The following is a 13,586-nucleotide window of genomic DNA, read 5'->3' on the forward strand; positions in this document are numbered from 1 at the left end:
ATGTGCACCAGGACACCTGCAGGAGTATCTACAGTAGCTTTTTTCGTAACAGCTGAAAAGTGAAAACCACCTGTACATCCATTTACAACAGACTGGAAAAATACATCATGGTATATCTTTTTTTAAAAGATTTTATTTATTTATTCACGAGAAACACAGAGACATAGGCAGAGATACAGGCAGAGGGAAAAGCAGGCTCCCTCCGGGGAGCCTGATGTGGGACTTGATCCCAGGACCCTGGGATCATGACCTGAATCAAAGGGAGACACTCAATCACTGAGCCACCCAGGTGCCCCATGTCATGGTATATCTATGAAAATACAATGTATTGGTGTAAAGGAATAAACTGCTGCTGCATGCAATAAGGATGAACTTCAGGAACATGTCAAGCAATGAAAGCAAACACATATAAGGATATATTCAGTGTAATTCCATTAAAAATGTTTAAATATGCAACATTAGACATTATTATTTGGGAGGGCGAACATATATGGTCTAGAAACACAAGGGAATGCTCCACCTAGAATTCAGGATATGGGTAACATCCTATGATGTTAGAGAGGTAAGGAGATAGGATAGACAGGGGCACACAGGAAATTCATAGGCAATGTTAATCTTTTTCTTAAACTAAGAAGTCAGCATCTGTATTAGTTGTATTATTATTTTAAATATATGTAATAAAGATCCTTTGGCTTTTACTCAATATTTAATAACAATTTTATTTATTTTTTATTTTTTTAAGATTTTAAAAAAAGGCAAAGGGAGAAGCAGGCTCCCTATGGGGAACCTGACGTAGGACTCAATTCCAGGATCTCAGGATCACGGTACCAGCAGAAGGCAGACGCTCAACCACCAAGCCACTCAGGTGCCCCAATAACAATTTTAAAGGATTCTAAAATACCATATTTGAGAACACTGGAGAAGAACTAGTCATAGGGATAATACGAATTCCTACCAACTAGTGAGTGGTTACCATTACAAATGTCTACATGCACTAGCTCAGACAGCTGAATGTCCTGGAGGGGCAGCTGGCCTCTCAAGTATTACTGATCCTTACTGTCACCGGGAAATGATAAAAGTTGGTGTTTAAGAGGGACCAAAAGGATCTTGGCATCAGGCTAAGAGGCTTGCTCAATCAAGTCTCTGTTCAACAGTTTAACTGTCCAACGGTTAAACAGGCCTCAGTCCAACTGTGGCTGTGGCTTCCACCTCCAATGTGGCAGGTGCCGAGGAAACATCAAGCACGCCCTCAGTCTGTGTATGGCGGATGGGACACAAGACACACGAGGCACTCCCGGGCTTCCGAGAGTCCGTGGTTGTGCAGGAGGCAAGCTTGTCACAAACAAACAGATACTACTACTTGGCATTCAGGGACAGGTGCCCGCATCATGTTGTTTGGGTTGTTGAAATGTTTTACCCGGGCTTGGAACAAAACCACGAGAACCAACTACATCTGGCCCCAACTTTTAATAAAGTATTCTTAGGGAAGAAGTTTCCCATCACATAGGAAGAAATACAAATATTTAAAAAGCAAACAAGTCATCGGCTGCTCTCAGACCTGTTGCCATATGCTTTGCTTTTTTGAGCTTACAGCTTAACATTAAAATAACAGGCTCACATTCCTCAAATATCTCTACTGCTGTTCCTTACTGATTCTACTTGAAAAGACTGTCAGCTGCTGTCACTTGGAAGTATTACCATATTAGCCACCACTGTTTACTGCTCCCTGCGTGGCGTGGCTATTAGTTTAATAAGCCTCCTCTCAGATGACACCGCAGGCTGTCTACACAGGAGACACATGCGGGAGTCTAACATGTACTGAAGGTGTTAGGGGTGGGAGGCAGGGAACGCTGCTTTATAAATGTCGATGAGGGAAACGGAATTCAGTTGCATCAGGTTGTCCTTTAGTGGGGGGTAAAGGACCGAGGCCCCTTTAGAGTGCTCTAACCACGTTAAGATCCCCTGGGCTAACCAGCCTTGGATAACACCCAGAAATACACTCGGTGTGCAAAAGAGCAAGTTGGAGGCCTGCGAGAAGCGAAACGCTGCAGCAAAGCTCTTTAATTCACTCGGCACAAATAACCGAACCTACAAAAGAAATCTCTAGTCAGAGGTTTTCGGGATTATAATGAGATTTTTTTCTCGATGGGGAGAAGAGAAGTGCCTTTTTCACTTGAAGACAAAGAAATGTTTGTCATGGAAATGTGTGAACCAGTTTTCCAAGGAGAACTGCTGAAACGCGCTGATTAAAAACAGTGAGGTGATGAGGCAGAGAAATAAAGCCAAAGCTGATCCACTTACAATTTGCCGCAGCGCTGATTTGCCCCAGTGAGGAGAGCTGCCCCAGCCTACATTCCTGTCCTCCCGGGCTCCCCCCCAGTTGCCCCCGCCCCACCACTGACCCTGCCAGCTCAAGCGGAGTGTTTACTGTTTCTGGCCACTGTGTACTGGTTACCAGGCGACCCCACTGAGGATAAAATGGGAACCAAGGCACCCACACGACAATGTCCTTCTCCACAAAGCCTACCCAACATGCTTGGATTGAGGGATTTAGAGGAATGCTGGGGAGATATGCAGACAATCGTGCCCATGGCAGTTTCTACTGGCAGTTCTTAGGTTAGGCACAGATGTGAACTGATTTATTTAAGGAATTCTACTTCCCAGAGGACAAACCATGGCACCATGAGGTCAGGAACCTCGGATGGAAGCTGCCTGCAACAGGGTGGCCACCTGGACCTAGCGGAAAAGCCTCTGGTCAACGAGGACAAACAAGCCAGGAAGCATGTTCCGGAGGCTTCAGTCACTGGAGCTTGTTCAGTCTAACCTTTGCCATCTCCCTGTATATCCACATGAGCACTTACTCAATATTCATTTTCAAATTGACTTTATGACAACTCGTTTCCACAATCAGTAGTCTCCCCCTGACCAATAACTTCCAGAACTCACGCTTTGATCCTCAGGTGTATTTTTTCCTGAAGTGCATTTGAAAATGTAAAACTACTATGATAAAAATGTTCACCCACCGTCCATGTAGAATCAGCTAGTTCACCAATGGTCCACACTGGGAAAGACCCGATAAAGACCCCATAAGTTATCTTTAAACTTAACAAGGGCAACCTAACAGGCTACATCTGTTTCCAAAGATCGTGGAAAAACAAGAACAAGGGAACTTTGGACTATGTATCCTCAGGATATCCACAAAGGACTGAACTTAGATAGAATGAAGGAGGGAGGGGAAGAGTAAACAAAAGGCCAGGAGCACTTACATAAAATTCTCTGGATATTCACTCAGGGCCATGTCAATGATATTCAGAGCATCGTGGTAATGCTTTTGTGCAGAAAGTAAGAGGGCAAGGAGGTGCAGGGAGTTGGCATCATCACCTTGAAGTTGAAGAGCTTGGCGGACGTACCCCAGAGCCTCTGGGATCTGGTTTAAAACAAAATCAAAAAGAATTTTAACAGGTGCGCAAACATGCTCAGGTGCAGGCGCGCACGCACACACACGAGGAGCTACCATCTCAACGTCTGATTCTCTGTAAATATCGAAAGTCCTTTCACCCTGTGCCACATTTAGATTTTAATCTTCATGACAGCCCCGGGATATCAACCACAAACACGCAGACAGATGTCCTCTTCAAGCGGCAGTGTGACCTGTGGAGTGATGCAAGAGGCTCTGCTTCTCTGTAAAACTGCCAATACCCACTCCTTTGTGTTTCGCTAAAACACAATTTCCCCTTTCCCACAAAAGTGATGTACTCTTGATTATACCCAAGATAATTTCCCTCTTGGTGGAAGCACATACAAGTTGCCAGAGGTTGTTAGTGGAATTAAAGTGACTTAGCTGAACTTGTCTCATTTTTTTTAAAGTGTATTACCAAACTAAAGTACCTAACAGGTTACTACAAAGCCTTAAACAGAGCTTTCCAGACGACCTGACACCTGTGAGCCTTTCCAGGTTCCTTTGTCCTGGACATCTCCATTAGACATCAAGGAAATATGCAAACAAACAAACAAACACCCCACACCTTTCCAAACTACAACCCAAAATAACTCCATCCAAGAAACAAATTGCAATGCCACATACAAAGCAGATGTATCCAAATTCAAAGAGGACCAGATACAACCTTAACCTTTAAAATGCAAGGGTTGTTCAAGACTTTCTTCAAAAATCATCCAAGCACTGGGGTTGATAAAATGCATACATAATGGATATTTGAACACCCGAGATTCCATGCAGGTTTAACAGTAACCAGGGAGAATTAGAACCTGACACTGGATCTCGAAATAGAGTCTCGAGGACTGAACCATTCTTACACAACCGCCCCGGGGACTCCTTCCTGTCCTCTCCCCACCCAACTCCCGTCCTCATATGGGACCTCTCTTCTCAGCACCCCTGCCTCTTTCCAGTTCTCAGTAACCTCACTCTCTTAGGAAGAAGCCAGAGCCTCCCAAACCTCTTTGTTTTCCTCTATGAGATCCTATTTTTGATGGCTTTAAGTTATGAATGCTGGCTGCAGGGGCTCTCTGCCACTGACCCCTAGCATCAGGGCTGTCACAGCCAGGGGAGGGCTCATCCAGCCTGGCCCCCCATTTACAGGGAGGAAGCCCAGGAGTCCAGGCATGTGACAAGGTTTGAGCATTGCCATCTAGCTATTGAGTGACCAAGACAAGAGAGGCTCTAGATCTTTTGATTCCTCTCCTGTCTCCTCCTCCTGCTCAGATGACATGGGCTCTAAAGGTAAGAGGGCTATGGCCCTGGGCCCCTGGCCAGCACGGACACACTTCCACAGAGGTCCGGTGTCCTTACGCTATGGGCCTGCAGCAGTGGCAGCTGCACCCGAGGCCCCACCCATGTGTCCTCTCCTCAGGGTGACGCCCACGGTGTGAAGAGCACCCAGCCTGCTGTGACAAGGAGGCTCGAAAGGCAGGTACACTCATGGTGTCCATCTGCAGGGGTGACCAGAGCCATCAGGGACAAACAAATACAGGGTGGGATAAGACGTCCTTAAGGGAGAGCTGACTTGAAGGGATTCAAAGCTTCGCTGAATGAGCATTACTGGCTGCCTAACACATGCCAGGCCGTGTTCCAGCTGCCGGGACCAAGAGATGAGGGTGATGGAGGAGGGCCCCTGCCTTTCTGGAAGTCTAGGGAAGAAGACAGATCCTGAACAGGAGAGCCGAGCAGGGGGAAGGGGAAGGGTAGGCCACCGCAGGATGGAGGCTTCACGCAGAAGGTGCAAGAAGCTCCCAGTGGCGGGGGAACCAGCGCACAGCTGTTGAAGTAGCAGCTCCTGTGGGTCTAGCTGAGAGCCCCACCAGCCAGGCGACAGGGCCTGTGCAGAGGGGGCGTCTTGGTTTCCTCGGTCCCCAGGTCACCACTGGAAGCCACTCGGCCATGCCATTCCCAGGCCTGCAGGGAGTCAGAGGCACGCCTGTGGCCCGGGCCTGCCCGGAGATGGCGTGTCCGGGGACCTGCCCTCCGCTTCACCCTCCAGTCAGCACTCAGGAATGTGCTGGGGTGACCACCAGTGTCTTGCACCTGCTGGGCGGGCAGGCCTGTAGCCAGAGCCTCAGAGCAGCTGGGAGGGGATGGGAGGGTCTGAGAATGGCAAAGGCAGTTTTTGGAAGCTGCCATGAGGAAGACGAAGGCCAGCAGAGCTGCGTCTCCAGCAAGGAGAATGCTGCAGAGTCCTGTATGTGGGGGAGGGAGCCCCCGTGAGTGCCTGTCTCCCACACCTCCTGCCCACACCTGCAGGACCTACCACCCATTACCGGTACCTTCCGACAACCAGTGGCTAATGCCCCATGGTGCAGCTCGGCACTAGGTCTGCCACCAAGGGCCACAGGCCCTTGGGCTGTGACTCCTGGGTTCAGGGCACGTGCCGTGTGCTACATCCCACGATGCCCTCAGCATCTTCCAGGTCTGTGGACTTCATCTCCCAAAGCAGAGCCTGGGACACCTGTGTCTTCGCAGCAGGTGCTCAAACTGACCAAAACCACCAGTGGCTGTGCTGTGAGGAGTCCGCTCCCTCCCAGAAGAGGCCCCGGCTCCAGGTCCATCTCAGGAGAATGAAAGAAGACCAGCTACTGCCTCTCACGGAGGCGATGGAGGAGCCGCGTCAAGATGGGACACCCACCAAGTTTAGGAAACACGAGAGATACTGACCTGTCTGGAGATGGCAAGCTGCAGAGCCAGGTAGAAAGCTGCTTGGTGATCTGTAGGTGACAGGCTGTGGGCCCTGAAAGAGTACAGATGTGGCCATTAGTATGCAGGACAGGCCATTCTCCCCTTCCTAGCCAACAGTCATTCACATTTGCAGTTTGACGTCAAGGCTACATATTTAACTATGTGATGTTTCATTTAAACTCTTTTGTCCACAAACAAATGTCACGCATTCCCCCCTCATGACATGGACTGGTATGACACAGAAGCACATGTCTGTGCTTTGTCTAGCACCTGAAATGGCAGCCCTTGATGCCTGGCTTCGAGGCGGAGCCTGGAGGTGAGGAACCCACAGCCCCTGGGATCGGGCGCCCACCTCTGGCAGACGCCTCCCTTGGGCTGAGCGGGAGAGGCCCACGTGTCATGCTGGGACACAGTGAGGTTACGAGTGTACTTGGCAGGGCGATAGCTGCTTTGGTTAAGTTTTGGCTTGGCCTTAACGCTACTTCATCCAAATTTCTGGATTTCAGAGAAACCATATGAAAATCAAAGACCTGGCTTTGCTTGTAAAATGAGGTTTTGGTTTTTGATGAACCATGGGAAGAAAAGAAGGATTCTCGTTCAGTCTTTTGAAGCTTCTACTAAGTTCCATGCAATTTACTAATGTAGTCTGTGTAGCTGTGGCACGTAGGACTCTGCAGCCAGATGCTAGGCTTGGTTTTACTAACTTGCCTTGGACAGTGGATGGGAGGAGGCCGCCCTGGCCTCCTACTTGATGGCAAACATAGTCATTCTTGCATTTATGTGGAAATCACTTGCATTTCACCAAGCCTAACTCAAAATGTGACTACATAGGGAACACAATTCTGCATTTAAGATTCTGGGAGGAAGAGAAAAACTTTAACTTACTTTAAAGGCACCATGGGAGAGACACTTGGGGGGCTCAAGGCGTGATCCTGGAGCCTGCTTCTCCCTCTGCCTGTGTCTCTGCCTCTCTCTGGGTCTCTCATGAATAAATAAATAAAATCTTAAAAAAAAAAAAAAGGTACCATGGGGCAGAATAATTACAAATGGGGAGGGGGGCAGATGGTAAACAACCCTTTGTGCTCTTCTGTCAACACTCTGTGATTAAAGGAGGATCTTTTACCAGCAGAAAACAAATTTGAGATAAAAAAGGAAGCCAAACCATTATGGATTCAACTGCATCAAACATGCCAAGGGTGGCTTTCTGTGGTAATAAGGCCTTTTGCTGAAACTGTCTGCTGTGGAGAAAAAGGCTCAAAAGCCTTCCAGGTATTTGGCATCCAGAAAATACTAAGTCTAACAATTAGGGCATTGTTTAGGCAAATATGGTAGGTCCAGTATGGGACTGGGGAAGAACGTGGTGGTGGGGGTGGGGTGAGGTCAGTCCTTTTATTAATCTCAACAGCAAAGCACCTCAACTCCCATTCCTGGGGAGGCTTCATTAGTGACCTTGCCTCAGGACACAACCTTAGTTTAAGAGGCGGAAACCAGTTACCTGTGTTGCCCTTTGAAATGTCTTATTTCTATTGAAGGCCTACTCAGTGGACTCCAGTTTTTATTATTTTACAGGTATTGGTTTTCCATGAATTTGTACATCAAAGAATTTTTTTTCCTTCAGTGTTCATAAAAAAGTGAGATCAGAATGTCATCATGGTTTCTCTCTTTCCCAATTACTCAGGGGAAATGAATACAAAATTAATTATGAAGAGACTTTGAATTATTTAGCATTCTTTATCTTATCTTCTTTCACAATTGATAAAGTCATGTTTCTACAACCCTCAAAAAAAAAAAAATTCCTCAGGGCTTTAATTTTCTCAGCCCCATTTAGATTTGCCACAAATGAAGTTAAATCAAATCATGGCTGCCTCTGCCCAACACCAACCAAGGGAGATGCTGGCAATGTCCTGTTGAGTTCAGGGAATGGGTGGAGGTAGTCCTGACCAAAGGCCCCACCCTGGCCTCATCAAATAATGATTAACTGCTAGCCACAGCACTGTGAAAGGAAATCTGAACGGAAAGTGATAGAAATCTCAGCATTTCTGGGGTGTATCAGGACAAACACTGAAGAACTGCCAACCTGACCAATAATGGATATCCAACTGTCAGGTTTCTAAGGAGACACAACCTAAACATACACATTTGAAAAATTTTACTTCAATAATTCCACTAATGAATTAAACTGACCACTTTAGCCTATGAGAGAAACAAAGAGATAAAGATAATGCCCAAGAAAGCCAGAGAAAATGCAGTGAGGAGATCATGTTGTAGACTCCAGAAAACCTGCTTCAGTCATGCAGAAGAGCTTTAGCAGCTGGGCTTCCCATGGCACAGCCATGCCCACAGAAAACCTGCTCAGCAGAAATCAGCAAGCAATGCAGGCGAGATGAAGGACGTTAGTGATCTTAAAAATTGCAAGCCTGCTAGACTCTGCTTACGGATTTTTTTTTTTTAACGTAGGTTCCTCACTTGGTATGGAGCCCCATGCAGAACTTGAACTCATGACCCTGAGATCAAGACTTCAGCTGGGATCAAGAGTCGGATGCTTAACTGAGTCACCCAGGTGCCCCTCTGTACATGGATTTGAAGCAGCCTCATAACTCCAATCTCCTACAGTGAGCACCTGGTGAGGCTGTTAAGAGAAACCCAGAGACCTAAAAATGTCAACACAGGGATGCTCACAAAGCACTTCCCTTGTCAAAGCACCTCCATCTCCATTAAGTCAATTTCTCTCCCATGAGGAAAGAAAGGATTATCAGACTGCTGTCTCCCTGATGTTGCCCATCTAACCACCCACCTACTCATCCATTCATCCATCTACCCAAGTCATTCATCCATCCATCTGTCCCTCTATCCAGCTGTGCATCTGTCCACTCATCCATCATCCATCTACCTACCCTAGTCACCCACCCATCCACTCATCCATCCATCCATCCATCCATCCATCCATCCATCCATCCATCCAACCACTCATCCATCCACCCAACCACCTATCTGTCCATCTACCATTCATCCATCCATCCACCTTAGTCATCCATCCATCCACCCTAGTCATCCATCCATCCACTCATCCATCCATCCACCCTAGTCACCCATTCACCCACCCATCCATCTAATCATCCACATTATGCAATACTTCCTGTGAAGCCAGGACCTGTTCTAGCCACTTGGGAAGGCTAGAAGTGAAAAAATTATACAAGTGTCTTTCCTTCAGGAGCTCCCCCAGCCCCACAGAGGGGGAGACCCAAAGTGACCATTACCGTGCAGTGGGAGCAGGCCCTGAGAGAGGTGTGTTAGGCTGTTATTGGAAAGCACGGATGGGCCACTCAGGCCACCCAGCTAAAACTCAGAATGCACTGAGATCACTCCAGTGCTCTCCTAGACTCTGGTTCCAACATCCTCTAGAGTTGACCCAAGAATACAGAGAAGACTGACTAACTTGAACTTGGCCCATAAGACACATACCTTGTAACAATAATAACTACAGTTTATAAAGCATCTACTATTAAGAATCCTAAGAATCCAGCAAATCCAGTTTATAAAGCATTTACTATTAAGAATCCTAAGAATATCCAGCAAAAGAGTTCAAACCAGAAGTGAAATCTGCAGGCCTGGTCTCCCTACCATTTCATCCTGCTGCCTTGTTTGGCCAGTTCTTGAGGTCTCTTTAGTCCTGATTACAGTGGACATGGGATCAGTGTGTTATTAAGAGAAAAAAAACCTGATGAAAGTTATTACTCAGGAACCTCCCTTTAGTTACACCCATAAGATGACCAACTTGTCCCAGTTTTCCCAGGATTTTCCTGGTTTTAATATGGAAAGTCTCACATTCTGGAGAACTGCCCAGTTCCTGACAAACTGGGATGGTTGGCCACTCCATGTACACAAAACATACCACATTAACTTCAAATCAAGCTAGGAGGGGGAGAAAAAAGGAGCGAGACTGTACACCCTGTGCCACTTTGTGTGACAAACATGAATGATATCATGTCACCCCTTCCTTTGGAGGAGCCCAGATTTTTGCACATGGTTAGGTCAAGTTGCTGAAGCATGCTCTCAACTCTTTTCAGGCTTGCTTTCTCTGGAGGATGTGAGAGCCCACAGAGGTAGCCACTCAGATGAGTTGTGCATCTTCAGGAAGCTCTGTAGACGACACTGTTTTTCCTCATGACACTTCTGTACCAGGCAAAGGAGCTGCTGGTTCAGCTGCTTGAGCTGAGTGCTGAGGGTCTCAGCATTAAAATGCAGTCATGCACCTGAGATGTCTTCAAAAATCACCTTTGTGAATCCACTAGAGAGCAAATCTTTCTGCATTCCGACTCTGGTCATAATTAAGAGGCAATTTTCACATGTTCTAACTATAAACCCATCCCTTTCTTTTTTTAAAGTAGGCTCCATGCCCAACTTGGGGCTCTGAGATCAAGAGGTGCATGCTCCAGACCAAGCCAGCCAGGAGCCCCAACCTCATCCCTTTGGAGTTAACGCAGTTTTCTCTTTAAACGAAAAATTGTCAAATAATAGTAGACTTCATAGTAGAATTGTGGGGAGAAGATTTACAATACACAGCAAATAAGTACTTCTCAGCCAAGTGGTTTTTAAATACCCATTTACATTTAAGAAGTAATGTAAATCATTTTTATCTATTTCAAATCATTCCCTTATAGATTTTTCTTTTTAAAGTCTACGATGCACTAGAATAGTTTCAGGTAATGAATGCACTTGAAACAAAATAACTTGACTCCTACGAAAAATATTACTTATTTCACACAAACCTAATTTAGGTTAGCTTTCCCCGATACGTAGGTTAGCAGGGTTTTATGACTCTTTATTCTCAAATGAACTAGTATTTCTAAAAATCTCTTTGAATTGAAACCTAAGTAAAAAAGGAACAAAAAGGAATTTCAGGCCAATGGAATGGCTGTTATATAACATGAAGTTACAAATTCTGGCAGCTCAAGACAGACCACCACCACGGCTGTTTTTAGAGAGCTGGTAAGATGTGCTGATTTAAGGAAAGTGAAGCAGATGTGATGACCGTTTTCATAGGCATCCATGTGTGGGTTTTATAAACCAGGGCTGGAGGACGTAAAACTCCAAATCATTTGAAATGGAAATGCTTTCCACACTCCATGCTGAAGAACGTTAACAAAAGCTTAGCACAGGGATAGGAGGTCTGTTTGCAGATGTCAACTGGTACTTTGTGCCATTAACCAGTTCGGGGCTGGCAAAGCGAAGAAGTTGTCAGCAAGCCTGCTAGGCAACCAAAAGAAACCAGACAAGAGTCCCTCAGTAACTGAAGCCAAGGGATCATGATTTCATGAAAACACAGGGACACGTGTACTGTGACACATCTGCAGGCAACCCCAGTTTTAAGGAAAGAAATCGAACGAGGGTTATTAGGTATTGAGAGGGCCTCACGAATTTTTCAGGTAAATTACTAAGTTTTGAATACGATTCCAAGAGGTCAATGCAATTCAGATATATTTAAGGTGGCAGGATCAATACCCATTCAAGATTTGACATCATGGGGCTATCCTTTCAGGCAGTGGTTCATTTGGGTGATTTATTATACCTGCAGGAAGAAACAAATTAGGGCAGCGTGGCAGAGGATACAAGGAAGGCTGAGCGGGGGTCAAGAGACCTCAGCTCTCTCCTGACTGCAACAGCTCTGTGACTCTGGCAACTATCTTCCCTCCTGCCCATCTTAGTCCCTTCCTTGCAGTTACGTACTGCTTGTTCTGTCTGCATTGTTAGCACAACGACAATCAGGTTTAAGGAGGGACAGGAAAGAGCATTCAAGCACTATCTAATTGTAAGGTACGCTCCTAATTTCATGAAAATCGTAATGAGGGAGACAATCACAGGTTTATGGAGCACAGCAGAGGTGCGGGGTCCTGAGACTTGCTGGCCTGTCTTGGCATAGCATTTCAGAAACTATCCTAAAAATCTGGCTTTTTTCATTTCTTCATATAAAAATCTGGAGTGTGACATGTAAAATAAAAAAATAAAAAAATAAAGAATGATCCCTCTCCTAGATGCTGACAATTGCCTTTAATAAAAGGAATCATCTCCCTAGACATGCAGTATTACATCCATCTTCTTAGAGCTGAAATCATTTCATTAGGAATGAATAACATGTCCCCAAATGGAAAAACAGAGTAAGGGTGCAGGTTTACGTGGCAACAAGTGAGGCAGCAAGTTTTGATACTGTATGTTCAGTGCTTTGAGATGAAAGACTCCCAGGGGGAAAACACTGTTTACATAATCTTTATAAATATCTCTTCTTTTTATACTTATCATACTTTGGTGTCATTATGCACAGCCGAGTGAAAAGATGAACTCCCACTCACCTCTGAAATGCAAGAAGCGCCTTTCTCTGTAGGACCTCCTGCATCCCTCGCAAAGAAGCTAAGAAAAGGGTTCAATTAGTCAGTGGCATGGAAGATCAGGAGAGTTTCTGACAAATACAAAGCTCATCATAAAAACTATATATTCAACTGGATGAAAAGCAACACATTTCTGGCGCCTGTGTGCTATAGGCCTATCTAGGCGCCAGCAAATGAAGCCTAAACCAACCCCAGACACTTGCACTCAGTGAGCACAACTGTGAAGCCATCACTGCCAAGGGGACAGTAGGCGCTGGCTGGTCACCTTGATGCCCTAGGCATAGGGGTTTGTTGTCAAAGGCCAGGTGGGAACTCTAGAGGGGAGAACATCTGCTTTCTCAAGCGCAGGCATGTGCTCCTGGGTAAGGACTGCTTCTACCAGGTGGCATACAAGGGGTTCAAGCCCCCGTGGGGCTTCAGATCAGATGGCCTTCAGAGTGCCTTCTGGTGTGGAGAAGCTATGATCCTGGCCAAGGGAACTAGCTTGATGCCATAGAAGGCCCATGTAAGTCACACTGGACAAAATCTTGATGTAAACACAAGGGATACAACAGGCAGACCCAACACTGATACTAGACGATCAGCTGAGAAGTGTGAGGCCATCTTGCCATGAGCCCACATTTCCCCTGGATCGAGCATGTGAGAAATGGCTCCCTCTGGGTCTGTTGGGGGAACTGTAGAGGCACTTTTTACTGGGAGCAAGAGCAAAAGTCTCAGAGGAACCACTTACAGTTGGAATCGAGGAGGAACCCAGGAGGCCCTAACACTGCCCCACCTGCCACCACACTGAGAATGGCGGAAGTCTGTCCCAGAGGGCCAGATGCAGCCACGGCCACCGCTAACCTACACCAACAGCGATTAAACAAGAGAGAACCTCAGGTGGCCCAACTGAGCTGTGAATGCAAGATGAAGATCAACACGGTCGGGCAACTGTCCCAAAGTTACAAGGCTAATTAGGTTAGGGTCCAGGCTAAGACTCTATATGGATAAATATATGGCCTTAAACTTATCCTGCA

At 46.2% G+C, this 13,586-nt stretch overlaps 1 protein-coding gene across 7 annotated transcripts in view; it reads right to left on the minus strand.

Moving 5' to 3' along the window:
* TTC7B (tetratricopeptide repeat domain 7B) overlaps positions 1-13,586 on the minus strand; it is a 250,710-nt gene that overhangs the window by 85,102 nt on the left and 152,022 nt on the right. For all 7 annotated transcript variants that reach the window (XM_038545550.1, XM_038545552.1, XM_038545551.1 and 4 more), the window contains 3 exons: positions 12,535-12,592; positions 6,167-6,239; positions 3,267-3,427 (listed from right to left, as the gene is read on the minus strand). In XM_038545550.1, coding sequence (XP_038401478.1) covers positions 3,267-3,427; positions 6,167-6,239; positions 12,535-12,592 — 292 coding nt within the window. The remainder of the gene's footprint in view (positions 1-3,266; positions 3,428-6,166; positions 6,240-12,534; positions 12,593-13,586) is intronic.

The sequence above is a fragment of the Canis lupus genome, chromosome 8 (assembly GCF_011100685.1).
Source record: "Canis lupus familiaris isolate Mischka breed German Shepherd chromosome 8, alternate assembly UU_Cfam_GSD_1.0, whole genome shotgun sequence".
NCBI lineage: Eukaryota > Metazoa > Chordata > Mammalia > Carnivora > Canidae > Canis > Canis lupus.